This window comes from Diospyros lotus, chromosome 9 (assembly GCF_014633365.1).
Source record: "Diospyros lotus cultivar Yz01 chromosome 9, ASM1463336v1, whole genome shotgun sequence".
Classification (NCBI taxonomy): Eukaryota; Viridiplantae; Streptophyta; class Magnoliopsida; order Ericales; family Ebenaceae; genus Diospyros; species Diospyros lotus.
Genome location: NC_068346.1, coordinates 17,193,052 through 17,211,536, shown reverse-complemented (window position 1 = coordinate 17,211,536; position 18,485 = coordinate 17,193,052). Strand labels below are relative to the sequence as shown.

The window sequence follows — 18,485 nt, the reverse complement described above, 5'->3', positions numbered from 1 at the left end:
TGGGAATAACTCATCTTACTCTTCAACAACAAACAACATAACAGTTCACTGTTCAAAAGGATCCTCATATACTTACATACAGAAGGGTGGATTCAGATAAAGGAGCAAGCAACAGAACTAAACACAAGATAGACATGAAATTTGAACTTACAGACTTGATGATATTAACATGTTGATGCAATGGCCTCCAGAAGGGCTTCTACAAACAGCATCTGAGTTTCTTCCTTGATCGTCGAGAAGAGAGGGAAATGAACAAAGAGAGATTTGTGACCCCTCTCTTGCGCAAACCGGAGAGAATGATAATAAACATAGTTGCATACAAAGCGGCCTGCATCATTGGATATTGTCACATTGAAGCCCTTTTCCTTCAAGAACTGCTCAATTCCCTCAACGGAGCAGGAAGTCTTCACAAGTGAAAGAATGCAAAATTAGGAGGGAAATGAGAGAGGATAATTAATAGCCAATGCATATAATTCATGAGTGAAATAAATGCTAATACAACTTTCAGATAGTGGCATAACAAAGCTTCAAATGCATGGATTTTGATTTTTACATCATAAATTTATGACATATTCACCAATTATCAAGAGTATACACCCTCTGATAATTAAACTCTCCAGGGTAAAAGTACTTGGTTTAGTTGGATATATCCAACAGGTTAAATTTCAGTTTCAAATGCAAAGTCAAAGAGCAAACATTCAGATATCAGATACTAGGGTAGGACACGTGTGGACAAAATGATAATAGTGGACCTGCATAAGTGGAAACCTCTGGGAAGTAATAATTGTCACCAAAGAACAGTGAGATCGCTTGAGAGTGGAGGGGTGAGAAACCAACACAATCAAGACAGAAAGAGGAGGTATATGAGAATCATTGTCCACTATAGGGCCATTAGGGCCCCTGAATCTCTTATGACGGGTTAAGGCCCTTTTTATAGGTTACCATCTCTCGCAGAATGTTCCTAACATGCCTCAAGGCAAGGGGTAGGTGGCTCTAACTCTTTGCTAGCAAATTGGCTGAACCCATGCAGTTTTGCAACCTGGAGAATTATCCTTTACTCTTGTTAACCAGCCCAAGGGTGGGCCCCTATTCTCAATCAAGGAAGGTGAGGGCAAGCACCTCTATTAGAACTTATGATTCTAGTCTCACGTTCCCTAGTCCTTGAGAATCTTGAACTCTCCAGCTTCCATGTCTTCCTAGTGAGTGTATTTTGGGAATGGAGCTGTTTGGAGGGTGAAGCCACTGGCTAGTGTTGTACTTATGTTAAAATTTTGATATAAAATTATTTTGGTACATTTATACTGAGGATTTTAATCTACTTGGACATTGATCAAAAGATTTCATACTTGTTCAAAATTTCAAATATAACTGATCATGTCTCTACTTAACCTTGAAAAATGAAGAACGTATTTAGAAATTTAGTGTAACTACTTGTCAAGGTCATGAAAACTTTAAGTCTGGGAGATTAACCCATATAAGGGGAGGTACAAGAAAATGCTTTCATTTTGAAAAAAAAAATATTTCATTATTTTGTATGGATTGTTCTTAAAATGATTTTTAATTTTTTTTTTGAATTTGTGAATTTGTACTAGGAAGCAAATTTTAACTTCTTAGTCTTAAGGATTTTTATTTTTTGGATATTTTTATTGAATCCAAATGAGGGGCATTTACATGTCTTAAATAGTCATTTACTTAAATGAAAGTAACATGTTTCTCAAAACAGAGCAGTATGTTTTGAGACATACTCTTTTAGGTTTGGAAGCATGAAAATAGTAAGTCCTGAAATTGAAGTTTCAAAACATACTTGGCTATTTTTTGAAATATTTTTCAGAGAGTTAAAAAATCCACAAGTTTGAACATGTTCTTGAAAATTGCAAAAAAAAATTAAATTATTTCTTTAATGGATATAGTTTTTACTGTGCAAACTGTCTCTTTCTCCTATCAAATGGCTTTCTCATTCAAGCTTTATTGGATCATCTATTGTAAGATTTTCAATTGTTTGCTTGTATTTGTGCTACAATCATCTATATTCTAAGACCTTCAAAAAGGTCACTGTTTGTACAAAGATATAGCTGAACAAGTATATCAAATTCATTATCTTTATTCGCATTGGTTGCATGGTGAGGCAAGATGACCACATCTTTGATCTAGGTTTGAGTGGTGAGACTAGGGAAAACCACTTGGTGTAATAGGTTTGAAGTGGTGGGCCTAGGAAACCATCTGTTGTAAAGGTTTGAGGTGTTCCTTTGAAAACTTTTTGTTGGTTGATAGTGAAAATCTCTAGTGGCATCTTGAGGAGTGGATGTAGATTTGGGTTTAAGCAGAATCACTATAAAGTCATGTGTGTGCTCTTATTGATTCTTATTTTGCTTCATTTTATTTGATCATTCTCATTGTTAAGATAATCATATCACAATCAAATCTGATCATATCCAAATCATATCTCATATCATATCAGTGTTACTTTAATTTTAGATTAGATTTATCTTTATTTTGGTTAGGTCTTATCTTGTTAATTATCTATTAATACTCTGTACTGTCAACAATTTTATCCTTGAATTCAGTACAGTATATTTCCCATATTTCTTTTTAACACTCATCATTAAAATTTTAACAAGAACAAGAAAATCAAGGTTTTGTTAAAATAAATTCATAATCTTACATATTATTGATTTAGTTCGAGCATTCTAGTTTAATAACCTATTTCCAATAGCCATCTAAGATTCAAATAAACCTTTTACCAAATTAACAAGCACTTTGAACTTATCTTTGTAAAGAAAAGAGGAATTAATAATTATTCTTTACATCCGGTGTGCCAATAGCTAGGCTATTGATGGGCCAATAACCATCTTCTAGAAAGGCAAGCAGTGGATCGTCCTATAGCTTTGGCCAAGGATCATACACGTCATGTGCATTTCCTTAGTCAAGCTGAGTGAGCCTCCTTCAAGGACAAGCTCAAGGAAGGAAAGCCACCTCGCAGTGCTTGCTTATACTGTTCCTTAGGCTAGTAATTCTGATAGTTAGCATGTTAAAGTGTTGCACTGAGAATCAATATACCACATAGAGCATTTAAGTCATACCATGTAGGGGTCAGTGGTACATAAACCCACACAATCCGTGTAGCATTGTCCAAGAACTATCTTACCGGTCCTTCAAGACTCAATCAGAGGCATTCAATTCATAGACAGTTGAATTTGCATGTTTTTCATTTAGATGCAGAGGACAATTGATGCAACTCTCAATTTTGAGCGGAAGTGCAACTTATGTTATATGAGGTTAATGCTAACTAGAACTACATTATTGGCACAACTGGGATGTTTTGTCTAATGTTTTCTGTAAGGAGCTTCATTCTTAGGGGAATAAGCAAGGCCAAGCCAAATCATAGAATGAGAGGTAAGCATGAATTACCACTCTTGTTTGAGAAGTTCCACCATCATCTTTGACTATCGGTAATTGCTGCAGAAAATAAAATGGACTTTAGCACACTTAATTAGTATTGCAGTGCATTTATTTCAAACAAGAAATACAAGTACGAGAAAGAAGCATATCCACCTGAGGTTGCCATCCAAGCTCATCTGGACAGCAGAAAGTGGCTTCATTCACTGCCTGCCGCTCAATGGCAAACTTCAGTGCCCTGCTGTTTGCTCCCAGGTGGAGCTAAAAGAGAATTTATGTTAAAAAACTGTCTTTAAAACTATCAGGCTTGTAACTTCACACTACCATTTACCAAATGTATAATCATGTAGATATACACATTATTGGATCACAAATTTCTTTACTGCTTGATATACCTAATCAACATGAACAAGCCATTTATTTAGTCAAATTAGATAAGAAATTCCTATGGTAGTATCCCCCATTAGCAGCTATATGCATAATACATGCACAAATACAAAACAGCAATTAGGATTTACTCTGACTAGGAGCATTGCTAGGTATAATGGTAACAGCTGAAGTTAACAAGCAAGACTGTTCATGTTTTTGTCCACGTTGCACAATAGTGCCAATGTTACATCTGACATCAGATTCTCCTCTTCCAGCACTTACTCAAAAGGGCACTAACAGTAGCTAACATTCTATTCTTATCATGATAAGTACAAAGAAAGACAAACCCAATTTCCATAAAGTTAAAAGATTTCAATTTTTCTAGTATCAATTATAGTAACAGCTTTTGCTTTGTTGTATGCTTACTTATCCGGTTGCAACAGTCATTCTTGAATTAAAAAATCGACAGTTGTATAAGATCTTCAGGGCTACAACCTCACAATACTTCTCAAATTACAAGATACTTCCACCAAATCAATTACCAGAACTATAAAAAGCAGGTAAGAAAACCAACCCATATGACTTGTTCACAGCTCGAATTTCCATTTGCTAGACCTGCTTCCATGGTCTTGTACAGCACATCGAGTGCACCATCTCCAGCAGCCTCAAGAACTGTGCAGCTCCCCAGATTAATGCTATCCAGCAGTCCCCTCCTTCCAACAAAAGTCTTCAAATTATTAACTATAGTCTCAGTAGGGTTCCAAGCAACCCCCTGAAATTTCTTGAACCCAGTCACATGTATAGTGACTCTCTTTGGCCCCTCAGATCCCATCTCCTCCCTTGAGACACGTACAGAGTTCCGAATGCTTAATGTACACTGCAAATTAGACCCTGTCACCTACCAATCCCATCATATATTAATCAGCCCCGCAAACACAACGCTAAAATTCACCTGCTAATTGAGCAACATCAACTTCAAATCAATAATAGAAGTCTACCTCAACTCAGATAAACACTAAAAGTCTTGATAACATGTATTGTAATCAATCATCATTCAGATGTCAATAGCTATTAATATGATGGTTAGCTAAAGAACCTTTATTTCAAACTATCATATTCATCTCAAGGAGAATAAGCCACAGCTACAGCGAGCCACAAGAACTCATCTTTGCACCATGTTTACGCATGACTTTATCTACCACAGAATCGCCAATCAAATGTAGTAAAAATGATAAAAGGAAAACTGGGGACACAGTTCAAACAGAGAACGGAATGAATTTCCAGTCAATCTGAACAGAAAAATGCGTACAAAATCAAGCAAAGCATGAATATTTATCAGAAAATTTTGGAACAAAAAAGTAAACTCCACAGACATACACATATAGACCATAAGAACCACAACAGGCAAATTGAGGACACAGTAGAATCAGATTGTTCAAACACGGAACAGAATGAAGTTCCACTCAATCCAAACAGAAAAATGTGTATAAAATCAAGAAATGCACGAATTTCTATCAGAACATTTTGGAACAAGAATTAAACTTCACACACACACACATTCACATACAGACGGTAAAAACCACAGAAAAATCTGAGGACATGGTAGAATCAGAAGCAGTTCAAACAGAGAACATAATGAATTTCCAGTCAATCAAAACACAAATATGCGTATAAGATCAAGAAATGCCGGACCTTCTATCAGAAAATTTTCAAACAAAAACATATACTCCACACACATACACACAGAAACGTAGATAAATGATGAGATTAATGTCGACAAACATACACCTGTAGATTTAGAAACCTAGATACGGATTTGAATGGAGAAACCCGTCGGAGCAGAAAAAAATGAATCAAAATGCAGGAAAGGAGTTGGAACCAGAGTATGATTCCAATACAAAGTAATCATCACTATAGAGAAAGACATCTAAATGTATATACATTGATCATGAATGCTGGGGGAGTATGAATTGAACCTTGAGATTTCCGCAGGGCCTCTCTCTTCTCCTTTCTGCTCTTGGTAGAGTGAAGATTGCCGTCACCAGTAGAGGAGAGAGAGCTTTGGCCTTATAAAGCAGTTGAGACTGAAGTCTTTCAAAATGCCCTTGCTTTATGTCAATATTATGTTTTTGCCACCGCTTCTTATCCATTACAATTATTTTTTTCCGAATAATGATAATTTTGCGAATAAGTTGTCCGAATATATATGCCGAGACAACAAATTACCCGATTTGTTTATGCATTGGAGTTCGAGTCATACCGTGAATTGCCTATTTTGCCCATTCATTGAGATTCGAGCTAATGCATGTACTGAATTGCATAGTTTGTTTATGCATCGGAGTTTGAGTCGTATTGTGCATTGACTATTTTGCCCACACATTGGGATATGAGCCAATGCATTTGCGAAATATGCTATTCATTGCCTTGGTTCATGCATTTGGACAATTGTATCACAAAAATAATCACCGTCTTTTTCTACCTTTTTTGTTTTTGTTTTCTTAGTAGTTCATTTTTAAGTTCACCATGCATTGACATACTCTTATATGTCAAAAAAAGTCTAGCAAATTCTAATGTGTGATAACAAGATAATGAAGCAAGCAAACAAGTTTGGAAGATTATTTGAAACTCTCAAGAATTATCTACTCTATTGTTGAATTGTTTATACAAGTCTTGTATGGGCAAACTATATTGAAAATCATAAAATCTCAAGATTTTGATTGGGAGGAGGGCACGATAATAGATAAAACGAGACATAATGGAATGAAATAGAAGAGTAAGGGAAGTAACGTAAAACTTGTCATTATTACATTGTTTAAGAAGAATAAAACGTAAAGAAAGATAATATAACTTTATTTTGTTCAAATAAAATATTAGCTAGTTGTCCTCGTATCATTTGTTAGCTATCAAATTGATACTATTTAATATGAAGCAACACAAACATAGATAAATTCTATAACATTCACGCAAGATTAAAATCAAAGATGTAAAATATATGTCTATGAGTGAAAGAAAAACAAGAATTCACAATGTAAAGAATGGGTTATAAAAGAGATTATCGACTTGAACTCCGATGCATAAACAAGATTGTTTGGCTCATATCCCAATGCATCCCAAACTTGTATTTCACTTAAATTTATCTCTCTTAAAATTATACCCTAATTAATATCTCATTACAATTTGATAATTAGATATGCAACTCTATTTATAAGAGAAAATAAGATAAGTTAGAAATCCTAACTAAATCTATTAATTTTTGAATTGATATGCAAATTACATCTTTATCATACTTCGGTTTAACTTTATCCAAATTTGAATTCAAGATAATCTTAACATATAAACTGAGAGGAATAAAATAATATATTAATAAAATTGAAGAGATAGTTATGCCATTCACTTTAAAAAATTCCAAGATACAAAATATATCAAGTCTTTCTGCGTTGAATAAGAACAATCTAAATTTAGATTGACTTTGAATTGTGTTATGTGTATGCGCATTATTTTTAATATTTACACAAAATATTTCACATTAAATTATAAAAAGATAATAATAGATTATTTTTAGATTAGGGATGAGATTTGGTTTTCACAATGATGAATAAAATATTAATGAATTTTCTTTTTTACACGCCAAACCTTTTTTACACACCAAATTGAGTATAAAGAAAATTAAGATACCTTCTCGTTCTCTTTCATTTTGTTATGAGACTTTCTCCCAAATAAGGGACAAATCTTCCCATCCCATTTACTTTCATACCCTTTTTCCAAATAAAGAGTGAGTGATCTTAGATATCTTTTCTTATTAGTATGTATTTTTTTTCTTGAAAAATGATTTACCTAATAGAAACCTATTAAGATGTGTTTGAAAAATAGATATTGAATGAAATTGATTGAATAAGGAATAATGGAAATGTTCACTTTCTTTATAAGGCTTGTCAGTAATATAATTGGATAGAAAGAGTTTGGTTACAAATCAACATTTTTGGTTTAGCCTAAACTATGGGAGATTGGATGGAAAAGAAAATGATGAAAAGTGTTTACATATTTGTAGACAAACCATTCCCAATAATTTTAGAAAAATAATTTTTGTATATCTATTATGAGAGACTTTTAGCTTATATGAAATAATATAAATCTCTTTATATTTTTCTTTTTTTTTTATTGTCATCAACTTTATAAATTGAAGCTTAGTGGGTTCAATTAAACTTTAATGGGTTATTCACTAAAGTTCTACTAGTTTTTTTTTTTTTTTTACCATGAATCACGAGAAATACTATAAATACTAGTGATGCATTTGATAACTATTTGAGAAGAAAGACAAAAGATAAACTTTCTCTTAGGATTGGATTATTTTATTTTTCGTAAATATACTTAGTGATCGTGGCTAATTATTGCTAATAATTATTTATTTTTCTAAGAAAAACTACTTAGGAAAGAGAGAGATGGGTGAGGGCATTTCTACAAATTTAACAGCTAATTTTTTCACGTAGGGGCGGAAGTAATTCATGATTAATAATATCGACGGAGGTTTATGTCATTTATGATAAGTAAAGGGTGTTTGTGTTGTTTTTCCATATCTCAGGGTTCTGGATGCAATTTAGCCTTCTTATAAAATATGAATGTTCCTCGTGTGACCGTTGAGGTGGCGGCAGAATGTGTCCAAATCTCTCCGTGCCACCAACTCTTCTTCTAGGCGGCAGTAGGCGTTATCTCCCGTCGGTCGCCGTTGTGCCTTTTTCGTTATCTGCAATGTGGCTTCTGAGCGTCGGTCGTTTACGCTCACCCTCAAAACTCTATCTCTTCATGCCGAAAAGGAAAACTAGGTTTTTTTGCGAGCAATCCAAGGTTCGGGTCTTCTTTTCTGCTGATTTTTCTTACGATTTATTCCATTTTACATAATCTTATCCTGTACTCGTCAACTCGTCCATATGAAGTTATTCTTCAGAACTTCCCTACGTGACAATTTCTTGACAATGATGAAAAAGGGAATTCCCGGGAACTGATCGTTTATAGTGATCCATTGTCGTAACACTAATGCAAGAAACTGCAATCATAAGACGACTACAATAAAGATCGATCAAGGGAGGCTTTATCATAACTAAACAAGACTATTTGTGATTGTAGTGTTTAGTAAGAAGGAAATTTCGTGAAAGCTTTCGAAAATTCTATGGTGATTGCAGTGGATGAAGAAGATTGAGGGGCATGTCAAATGGTGATCACTGGCTAATGGATGTCTGAGAGGATCGTGAACCGAGTTGCTAGTCGAGAATGGGGCGGGCATTGACAACTTGGGTTGGATGAAGTAAAACTCTGATACCAAAATGTTAAAGCACAAGAAGTAGAAGAAGATAAAAAGAAGCTAAAGTGGAGGAAGAAAAGGAAGGAGTGAGACAAAAGTAAGAAATAGAGTAAAATAAAAAGAAAAGGAAAGGAGATGTAAAGAAGCGAAAAAGCAAAATACTGAGAATAATAGAGATCAGAGCAATGTAGTCAAAAGAAAGCGCCTGGCCTATTGTTATGGGAGGCTTCTTCACTCAGGCTTTGCCTAAGTGAGCTCCTCTGCTAAGGTGTCAATTCTTGCAAGAGCTCGCCTAGGCTGTAATGGATCAAAATCAAAAGAAAAATTGAAGGAGAGTGAAGGGTGCAAAAGGAATGTGAATGGTCTCTCAGTGTAATAGAGGATTAAAATGAAGATGAAATGAAAAAAACAAAGAGGAAAAGAAGATGCACCTGGCTCCTCCTTGTGTTTTATGCTATTGATGTTGCTTTTTAGTCACCGTTGCACTATTTTTCAGTTACTGTTTTAACTGTTCAGAGTCTGTTAATTGTTGACAGTCACTGTTTTTCTATACAATATGACACGGTCACCAATCAAGACCCAGCTCAAGGCCAACCAAATCGGAACAGTATCACCGGAATAGTAGCGCCAGAACAATCTTTTAATACTTCATATGTTTTAGAATTCTATTTGATTTAGGATTCTACTTCATGCTTGATTAGTGTTTTATTTTTATTAGGATTCTAGTTGAATTTTATTTAGGATTTATTTCTATTAAGATTCTAGTTGACTTTTACTTAGGATTTATTTCTGTTAGGATTCTAGTTGAATTTTATTTACAAATATTAGATGGATTTGGATTAGCCAAACACTATAAATATACCTAGAAGTTAGGAGTTGTAATTAAGTTTTCTCAATACGATTTCAGCAACTTATTTGGGTTTTCTTAGCAAAACAGTCTTGTTTTTTCGTCTTCTTGAAAGTCAAGCTTCATCCATTAAAGTTTCTTCTTTAAAGGGTTTATTTTGGTGTGTTTTCTTAACACTTACGTTACACGCTGTGTCAGATGGTATCAGAGCGATTCATTAACCAATCAGATGGCTAATCTTGAAGGTAACTGTAGCAACCAGCCTCGTGACGGTGATCGAGGGCTGCCCACAGTTTGGAGAGCAATTGAAGAACAACGGGAAATAACTCGTACAATGGAGAAGCAATTAGAGCGAATCCGCAACCAATTGGGCATTTTACAACGAGTTAAGGATAATTGGAACCGGACTAATGGAGTGAATCAAGCCACCTATGTTAAACCGAGAAGACCAGCCATTAATCCTGTCCTCGTTAATCCTAGAAGACCAATGATGGATGATAGTGACGATGAGGATGATCTTGGTCGTATGATAGCCAACCCTAGTGTTAAAGGGGTTAGGATGAATGCGCAACAACACAACCATTAGGGAAATGATGAGTATAAACTAAAGAATGGTTTTTCGTTGAGTTTAGAGCTTGATCTCGAACATTATGTTGTCCCATCAACCTTAACGTTTGCAAACTCATGTCTGGTTTATGTTGCTAACATGACATAAACTCCAAGATTGTTGACTCATATTGGGGTATTTTTCAGTCTCAAGGATGGTGGTGTTTCTTTTGATAGGCTTGCGACTGTAAAGGAGATGGAGGCCATGGTAACAGATCTTTCTACAGTTTATTTAGGCTCTGGCATGGTTGAATCGAAGGCAATAGGAACATATTCACCTTTGCGATTGCTAAAGCAAGATGGTCACAGGGGTCTCTTTGTGAATAGGGGTGTTGGATCTCCCAGGCTAGTTGGCTAGTTAACTCTGGTAGCGCAACTGCTTTCGATATTAATCTGAAATTAGATTCCAAAACTAAGAATGTTGTAGCAGCTACCACTATAGTTGATCAAGTGCCTGGACCAAAGGAGGATATAAGCATCAATATTTTAAGTGATGGAGAGATTGCTGGTAGTTATGGAATAAGCCTCTATTCAAAATAGTTGAAAAAGAATGCTTCTCCAGGTAAGAAAAATCTACGGATGAATTCAGAAGTTGTTGAGGAGTTAAAATTAAGAAAGTTGATGAGAGGAGAAGGACCTATGATAAGATCTACTAGATTAGAGAAACGCTCAAGATGAAAGGTTCAACGTCCTCAATCTAACAGTAATAATACAATGGAGGCAGAGGGCAACAAACATGGTGATGGTTGGACCCATGCCAACGAATATAGGGCTAAGAGGGGAAGGAATGTCTTTGCTTATGTTCCCTTAGCAGAAAAGTTCAAGTAGTTCAAGAAGATGTCAAGCAAAAGTTGCACAAATAAGAAGTACAAGGCGATAGTTGACAAGCATAGGAAGCACAAGATATTTGAGATTGGAGATGAAGTCATGATATTCTTGAAAAAGCAACGGATTCCAGTAGGAAAACAAAACAAGCTCAAGCCAAAGAAATGTGGTTCTTACAAAATTCCAAAGAAGACTAATGATAATGCTTATGTTGTGGATTTGCCTAATCATATGGGTATTTCTAAACATTCAATATGGCTAATCTCTCTTTGTACTTGCTGAACGTGGATTTGTCCTACCCGGATCAAAATTCGAGGTTGAATTTTTTCTCAAGTGGACCCGGATCAAAATTCGAGGTCAAATTTTTTCTCAAGTGGAGGTGAATGATGCGGTCACCAATCAAGACCCGGCCCAAGGTCGACCCGACCAAATCGGAACAGCATCATCGGAATAGTAGCGCCAGAACAATATTTTAATACTTCATATGTTTTAGAATTCTACTTGATTTAGGATTCTACTTCATGTTTCTACTTGATTTAAGATTCTACTTCATGTTTGATAAGGGTTTTATTTTTATTAGAATTCTAGTTGAATTTTATTTAAGATTTATTTCTATTAGGATTCTAGTTGACTTTTACTTAGGATTTATTTTTGTTAGGATTCTAGTTGAATTTTATTTACAAATATTAAATGGATTTGGATTAGCCAAACACTATAAATATACGTAGAAGTTAGGAGTTGTAATTAAGTTTTCTCAATACAATTTCAACAACCTATTTGGGTTTTTTTAGTAAAATAGTCTTGTTTTTGCGTCTTCTTGAAAGTCAAGATTCGGCCATTGAAGTTTGTTCTTTTAAGAGTTTATTTTGGTGTGTTTTCTTTACACTCACACTATACTCTGCGTCACAATATATATTTTGTTCTAGACTTTTAGTTAATACTCATTTAATATTTGCAACAAAAGAGTTACATATGTTCGCTACAATTGTAAGCCTATGACAGTGTAACTTATAACTTCATATATAATTGTTATTGCCTAATTACAACAATAAATTTATAGTGTGAGAGAGTGGGATGCAAGTGACCCAATGAGTTGCCTAGTGACCCCAACAAGTTGGGTGTGAGTCTTCTGAGTTGAGACCATTTTGTTGAAGTATGCAAGTGACTTTTTGTCACGTGACTTGTTAATGAGAGTGTATCTTGGTGACGAGGGAGTCTCAAGATGGCTTATGACTCCCAGGATGGCTTGTGACTCTCAGGATGGCATGTGGGTTGTGATTGGATAGCATGTAAGAGTTTGGAAGTGACGAGAGAGTCCTAGAGTGACGAGTGACTTGCAAGGTGACAAGAGAGTCCCCAAGTGATGAGAGAGCTGAAATAACCAAGAGACCTGTTGAGAAAGAAGTAAGTTAGGGGTGCGGGTGATGTCACCTGCGGACCCTTCGATGCTTAAGTTAATCTTTGAATGAGTTGAGAGCAAAAAGAGAGCTTTGAGTGTCGTGGTGAGCATACCTTAGCTAGGAATATGAGTCTTCTATTTATAGAGATGGAGGAGACTGACAAGTGGCGATAGACTCGCACCTCTCAGCGAGCATCTCAGGAGTAACTTTGACCGGGTCTTGCGGGGTTCACACAGCCCAATTCTGAGCCTATTAATGCCCGGGCATATCGGTATCCCCCAATCCAGAAAACTGAAATAGAAAATATGGTCAAAGACTTGCTACAAAAGTCTTTGATCCAACCCAACCACAACCCATTTGCATCCCCCGTGTTATTAGTCAAAAAGAAAGATGGGACATGGCAGTTTTGCATGGATTATCGCCAGCTAAACGCTATGACAATCAAGAACAAATTCCCTATCCCGCTCGTTGAAGATTTATTAGATGAGTTAAAGCATGCCACTATTTTTTCTAAGCTTGATCTCCGTTCAGGTTATCACCAAATTAGAATGACCCCCCAAGACATACCAAAAATTGCCTTTCAAACCCATCAGGGTTACTATGAATTTTTGGTAATGCCATTTGGCCTTACCAATGCCCCAACTACATTTCAATCCTTGATGAACCCTATTTTTGAGCCCTACCTCAGAAACTTTATTTTGGTCTTCTTTGATGACATATTGGTGTATAGCCAAACCTTTGATCAACGCCTTCAACACCTAAAGGCTACCTTTGCGATCCTTAAGGTCAATCAACTGTATATTAAGAAGTCAAAATGTTCTTTTGCCCAACGGCAAGTGGAGTATCTGGGCTACATCATTTCAGACCAAAGGGTGAGCACAAATACAAAGAAAGTGGCAGCCATGCAGGCATGGCCGAGTCCAACCAACATTAAGGTTTTAAGGGGATTCCTTGGCCTAACAGGGTACTATAGGCGGTTTATCAAGAATTATGGGGTGATTAGTAGGCCATTAATAGAATTATTGAAGAAAGAGGGTTTCAAGAGGGGCTATGAGTGAAGCACCAGTGCTGGGACTGCTAGATTTTAATAAGGCTTTTGTATTGGAGACTGACGTCTATGGAAAAGGAGTAGGGGCTATGCTGATGCAAGAAGGGAGGCCCTTGGCATTCATCAGCCATGCTTTAACCCCAAGACATGAAGGTCTGAGCATTTATGAGAAAGAACTATTGGCGGTGTTGATTGCAGTAGATAAGTGGCAACATTATTTGGTGGGAGCCACCTTTTTGATTAAGACGGACCACGAAAGTCTGAAGTTCCTGTTATAACAGAAACTTCACACCTAGTTGATGTGGGAATTTATTCACACATTTATTGGTCATAATTGAGTAGTGTGTTTAGTATTATATGTGTTTTGCTTAGAATTGTCTAGTGTTTTGAGTTTCTTTTACAGATATTTAATTGCTAGCATTACTTGTTATTTTGCATGAATACTGCTATTTGGTCTTTGGGATAAAAGAAAAAAAAATTATAAATTAATATATAAAGATAATTTTAAAATTAATATTATAATATAATTAATAGTATATTATATTTATATATATTATATTATATTATATATTATTAATAGTAACGTGAATGCATGAGTGTATGGTTTGTGTGTGTGTGTATATAATAATAATATATTAATATAATAAATGGAGTCCAATTGCAATGTATTGAAATCCTGAATGATTTGAAGGGGATTTGGAGGAGATTGTGGTAAGAGATTGAGATTGAGAGATCTGATATTTGGAATTTTTAGGCTAATTATTTGGGTGTAATTTTATGTTTCCATATTTGTTCTCTTTGTTCATGTTAAATAGGGACTAAGCATGTAAAGGGTAGATAGACTTCTGGAATAAATGTCTGATTCGATTTCTGTATTCTCATTGTCTTCATGGTATCAGAGACCAGGTCACTCTAAAAAACCCTAGCAAGCCATGGCCACCAGCCATGAGTCCACCCAGTCGGTAACTCAAGAGGGAGAATCAGAGATAATCCCCTCCATGGGTTCGATCGGCGGGTTTGAAAATTCTTCAATTTGTCTTACCGTAGAAAAGTTGAATGGGAAGAACTACCATGAATGGGCACAATCTATCAAGCTGGTCATCGACGACAAAGGCAAACTGGGCTTCCTTACTGGCTAGATCAAACAACCATCTTCCAAGGAGGTGGCGGTCTTCCAGAAATTGCGGTATGAGAATTCCCTCATCACCTCCTACTTGATCAACTCCATGCGACCAGCAATCGGCAAAACATACATGTTCTTGCCAACAAGAAAAGATGTGTGGGAAGCTGTTCGCGAAACCTACTCCGACGTCGAGAATGCCTCTCAAATCTTCGAGATAAAGACCCAGTTGTGGCAGATGAAGCAGGGAGAAAGGGAGGTGACGGAATACTTCACGGAGATGCTGAGTTTATGGCAAGAACTGGATCTCAGCTGTGAAGAATCTTGGGAGTGCACGAGTGACAGTGTGCGATTCAAGAAGAGGATGGAGAACGAGAGGGTGTATGAATTTTTGGTTGGGCTCAACAGAGAGCTCGACGGTGTGAGGAGCCGAGTCATGGGTTGCCAGCCATTACCTTTCATTTGGGAGGTATTCTCTTAAATTCGGCGTGAAGAAAGTAGGCAGAAGGTGATGATGAAGGAGAAAATTGGATCTGGGCCTGAGGCTTCATCCCTTGTGACTCGTGGGCCTCCCACAGGATCTGGGTTGAGACAAAACAAAAGGCCTTTTTGTGACCATTGCAAAAAATCAGGCCATTCCAAAGATACTTGCTGGGTTTTACATGGCAAGCCTGCTGATTGGAAGCCCAGACAGCCCAATAAATCTCATGGGTACCAGGACTTGACTGAACAAGAAATAGAAACAGCCCATCATACTCAGTCAGCCTCTATTGGAGGTTTTAACCCCGAGCAACTTGAGAAGTTATATGCTATTTTTTCAACTTTTCAAGCCTCGGGTCAGTCTTCTACGCCTCCGCCATTAGGTTCCTTAGCCCACAAAGGTACTTTTTTGACTGTTCTTAGTACTACTTCGCGCTATACTCCCTAGATTATTGATTCTGGCGCATCCGATCATATGACTAATACTCATCATTTATTTTCCACATATTCACCTTGTGCTGGTAACTTGAAAGTAAAAATTGCAGATGGTACTTTATCCCCAGTAGCTGGCAAGGGGAGTATCTGTATCTCTGAATTTATTACTTTGGAGTCTGTTTTACATGTTCCTAATTTGTCTTGCAATCTGTTGTTTGTTAGTCAACTAACCAACCAATCTCATTGCTTAGCTACATTTTTGTCTTCCCATTATGTTTTTTAGGATCTATCATTGGGGAAGACGATTGGCAGTGCTAAGGAATGCGAGGGACTCTACTACTTTGATGACGCTCACATGAGTAAACAGTGTCATCCTTCTATTTGTAATTCTGCATCTAGTCCTAGGGATAGTGACCTTTTGTTATGGCACAAACGAATGGGTCATCCAAATTTTCAATATTTAAAACGTTTGTTTCCTTTACTTTGTTCGAATAAAACTCCTTTGGATTTACAATGTGAAGTCTGTGAACTTGCAAAACATCCTCGCACTACTTTTCCCTCATGTCCTTATAAACTATCACTGCCTTTTACTTTGATAAACAGTGACCTTTGGGGGCCTTCACATGTTCCCAATAGGACCCACACAAAATGGTTTATTATCTTTATTGATGACCATTCTCGTCTTTGTTGGGTGTATTTACTACATGATAAAACTGAAGTTAGTTCTGTCTTCATGAACTTCTACACTATGATTTACGCTCAATTTCACACAAAAATCCAAATTCTTCGTACTGATAATGGCACTGAGTACTTTAATCATTCTTTGGGCCCCTATCTTCAAGATAAAGGTATTGTTCACCAGAGTTCTTGCGTTCACACCCCCCAACAAATTGGGATTGTTGAACGGAAAAACCGGCATATTCTTGAGGTAGCTCGTGCCCTACTGTTTACCTCTCACATGAAAAATAATTTTTGGGGTAATGCCATTCTGACCTCTGCATTCCTCATCAATCGAATGCCTAGTCAAATTCTCTCATTTGCAACCCCTCTCCAAAAATTCTAGGAGATCTTCCCTAATTCTCGGCTTAGTTCATCTCTCCCGCTCCGTGTTTTTGGGTCCACCGTGTTTGTCCACATTCACGCCTCCCAACGTACTAAGTTGGATCTGAGAGCCCTCAAATGTGTCTTCCTTGGTTACTCCCCTACTCAGAAGGGTTACAAATGTTATGACCCTCTTTCACAGAAATTATATGTTAATCTGGATGTCACATTTTTTGAGCATACTCCCTACTACTCGCTTCAGGGGGAGTCCTTGAGTGAAGCTCGATCCTCAGACATCGACTTCGATGTTGCGATCTTTGAGTCTACCCCTTACAATATACCCTCTCATTCTTTGTCCAACGCAGAAGGAATCTTGAACTCAGGGGGAGATGTGGGAAACCAAACAGACGGGGAACCACTTGTCTACTCAAGGAGACCTAAATCAAAGCCCAATGAGACTCTCGCATCCGAAGCACCAAAAGAGTTTGAACCGGTGATAGCTCCAACTACACATGAGCCAAAACCCAATCCTGACCAGGTAAAAAATCTTGATAACTTACCCATTGCTCTTAGAAAACAACCTCGTTCATGTACTCTCCATCCTATCTCAAAATTTGTATCTTACAATGCTCTTTCTGCCAAGTGTCGTGCTTTTACGTCTAACCTTAACAGAATCCAGATTCCTAAGAATATTCAAGAAGCCTTGGAGATTCCAAAATGGAGAGAAGCAGTGATGGAAGAAATAAGGGCATTAGAAAAAAATGGAACTTGGGAGGTGATGATGTTGCCAAGGGGGAAGAAGCTAGTAGGCTGTAAGTGGGTGTTCATGGTGAAGTACAAGGCGGATGGCACAGTAGAGCGGTACAAAGCCCGCCTAGTTGCAAAGGGGTTCATTCAAACATATGGTATTGACTACACTGAGACATTTGCACCAGTAACAAAGTTGAATGCAAGGAGGTTTGGTGAAGAAAACGGCGCATAGGGATTTGGTAGAGAAGGGAAAAGAGAAGCAGCAAGCGGCGCAAAGGGCTTCACGCACGCAACATCGAATCTAACACCCAGATCTGTTCCAAATCTGGGCTATGGAATTTCTTCCTTCCTTCTTTTAAGTTTTCCTTTTCTATTTTCCTTTAATTGTTTAGGATTTCAATTATGCAGCAACTCTTGATTGATTTTGAGAATATTTTATTTCTTATGAGTGGCTAAATAATTGTCTAGGGTTTTTAAAGGATCCTATGCATTGAAATTTTATTGGTTACTCAATTTTTTGGTTATGATTGTTACATCAACTTTGTTTATTTTGTTCTAAACTTAATGCTTGTAATTGCTTGATCACTAATTACACGATTTAAGATTTCTTATGATGTTAGACATAGATAAATAAGAAATAGACTTTGGACAAAATAACATATGTTAATTGGGGAAGACATTCACTCGATTACATGTGCAATTTGTGATTATATTTGTAATGAATATTTTCATATAATGAGTACCTATGCTTAATGTGTTCTCTAATTCTAATTCACATAGACATATAGTGAGTTAGGTTAGTTGAATAAACTTGTTAGATCTAGACATAGGCTAACAAATAAATTAGAGTGCTCCATTGACATAGTTCGTAA

At 36.6% G+C, this 18,485-nt stretch overlaps 2 protein-coding genes across 2 annotated transcripts in view; one reads left to right on the top strand and one right to left on the bottom strand.

Moving 5' to 3' along the window:
* Positions 1 to 8: 8 nt before the first annotated feature.
* On the bottom strand, positions 9 to 5,797 carry LOC127810470 (uncharacterized). Its single transcript, XM_052349982.1, has 5 exons — positions 5,742 to 5,797; positions 4,340 to 4,663; positions 3,553 to 3,657; positions 3,409 to 3,456; positions 9 to 404 (listed from the first exon to the last, which is right to left on the bottom strand). Exons 2-5 carry the CDS (start codon positions 4,595 to 4,597, stop codon positions 165 to 167), a joined length of 651 nt encoding a protein of 216 aa, XP_052205942.1. The 5' UTR covers positions 4,598 to 4,663; positions 5,742 to 5,797; the 3' UTR covers positions 9 to 164.
* A 2,619-nt stretch (positions 5,798 to 8,416) lies between these two features.
* Positions 8,417 to 18,485, top strand: part of LOC127809472 (DNA (cytosine-5)-methyltransferase DRM2-like) — a 74,946-nt gene continuing 64,877 nt past the window's right edge. Inside the window, exon 1 of the mRNA XM_052348285.1 lies at positions 8,417 to 8,607. The gene's annotated coding sequence lies outside the window, so the exon portion shown is untranslated. The remainder of the gene's footprint in view (positions 8,608 to 18,485) is intronic.

Bases quoted from the DNA above. Each gene is read 5' to 3' on its own strand.
- LOC127810470 (XM_052349982.1), bottom strand. From the start codon at position 4,597: ATGGGATCTGAGGGGCCAAAGAGAGTCACTATACATGTGACTGGGTTC. The intron at 3,658-4,339 runs GTTGGTTTTCTT...ATTCTCTTTTAG, and splicing joins GCTGTGAACAAGTCATATGG to CTCCACCTGGGAGCAAACAG. The intron at 405-3,408 runs GTAATTCATGCT...TCACTTGTGAAG, and splicing joins GAACTTCTCAAACAAGAGTG to ACTTCCTGCTCCGTTGAGGG.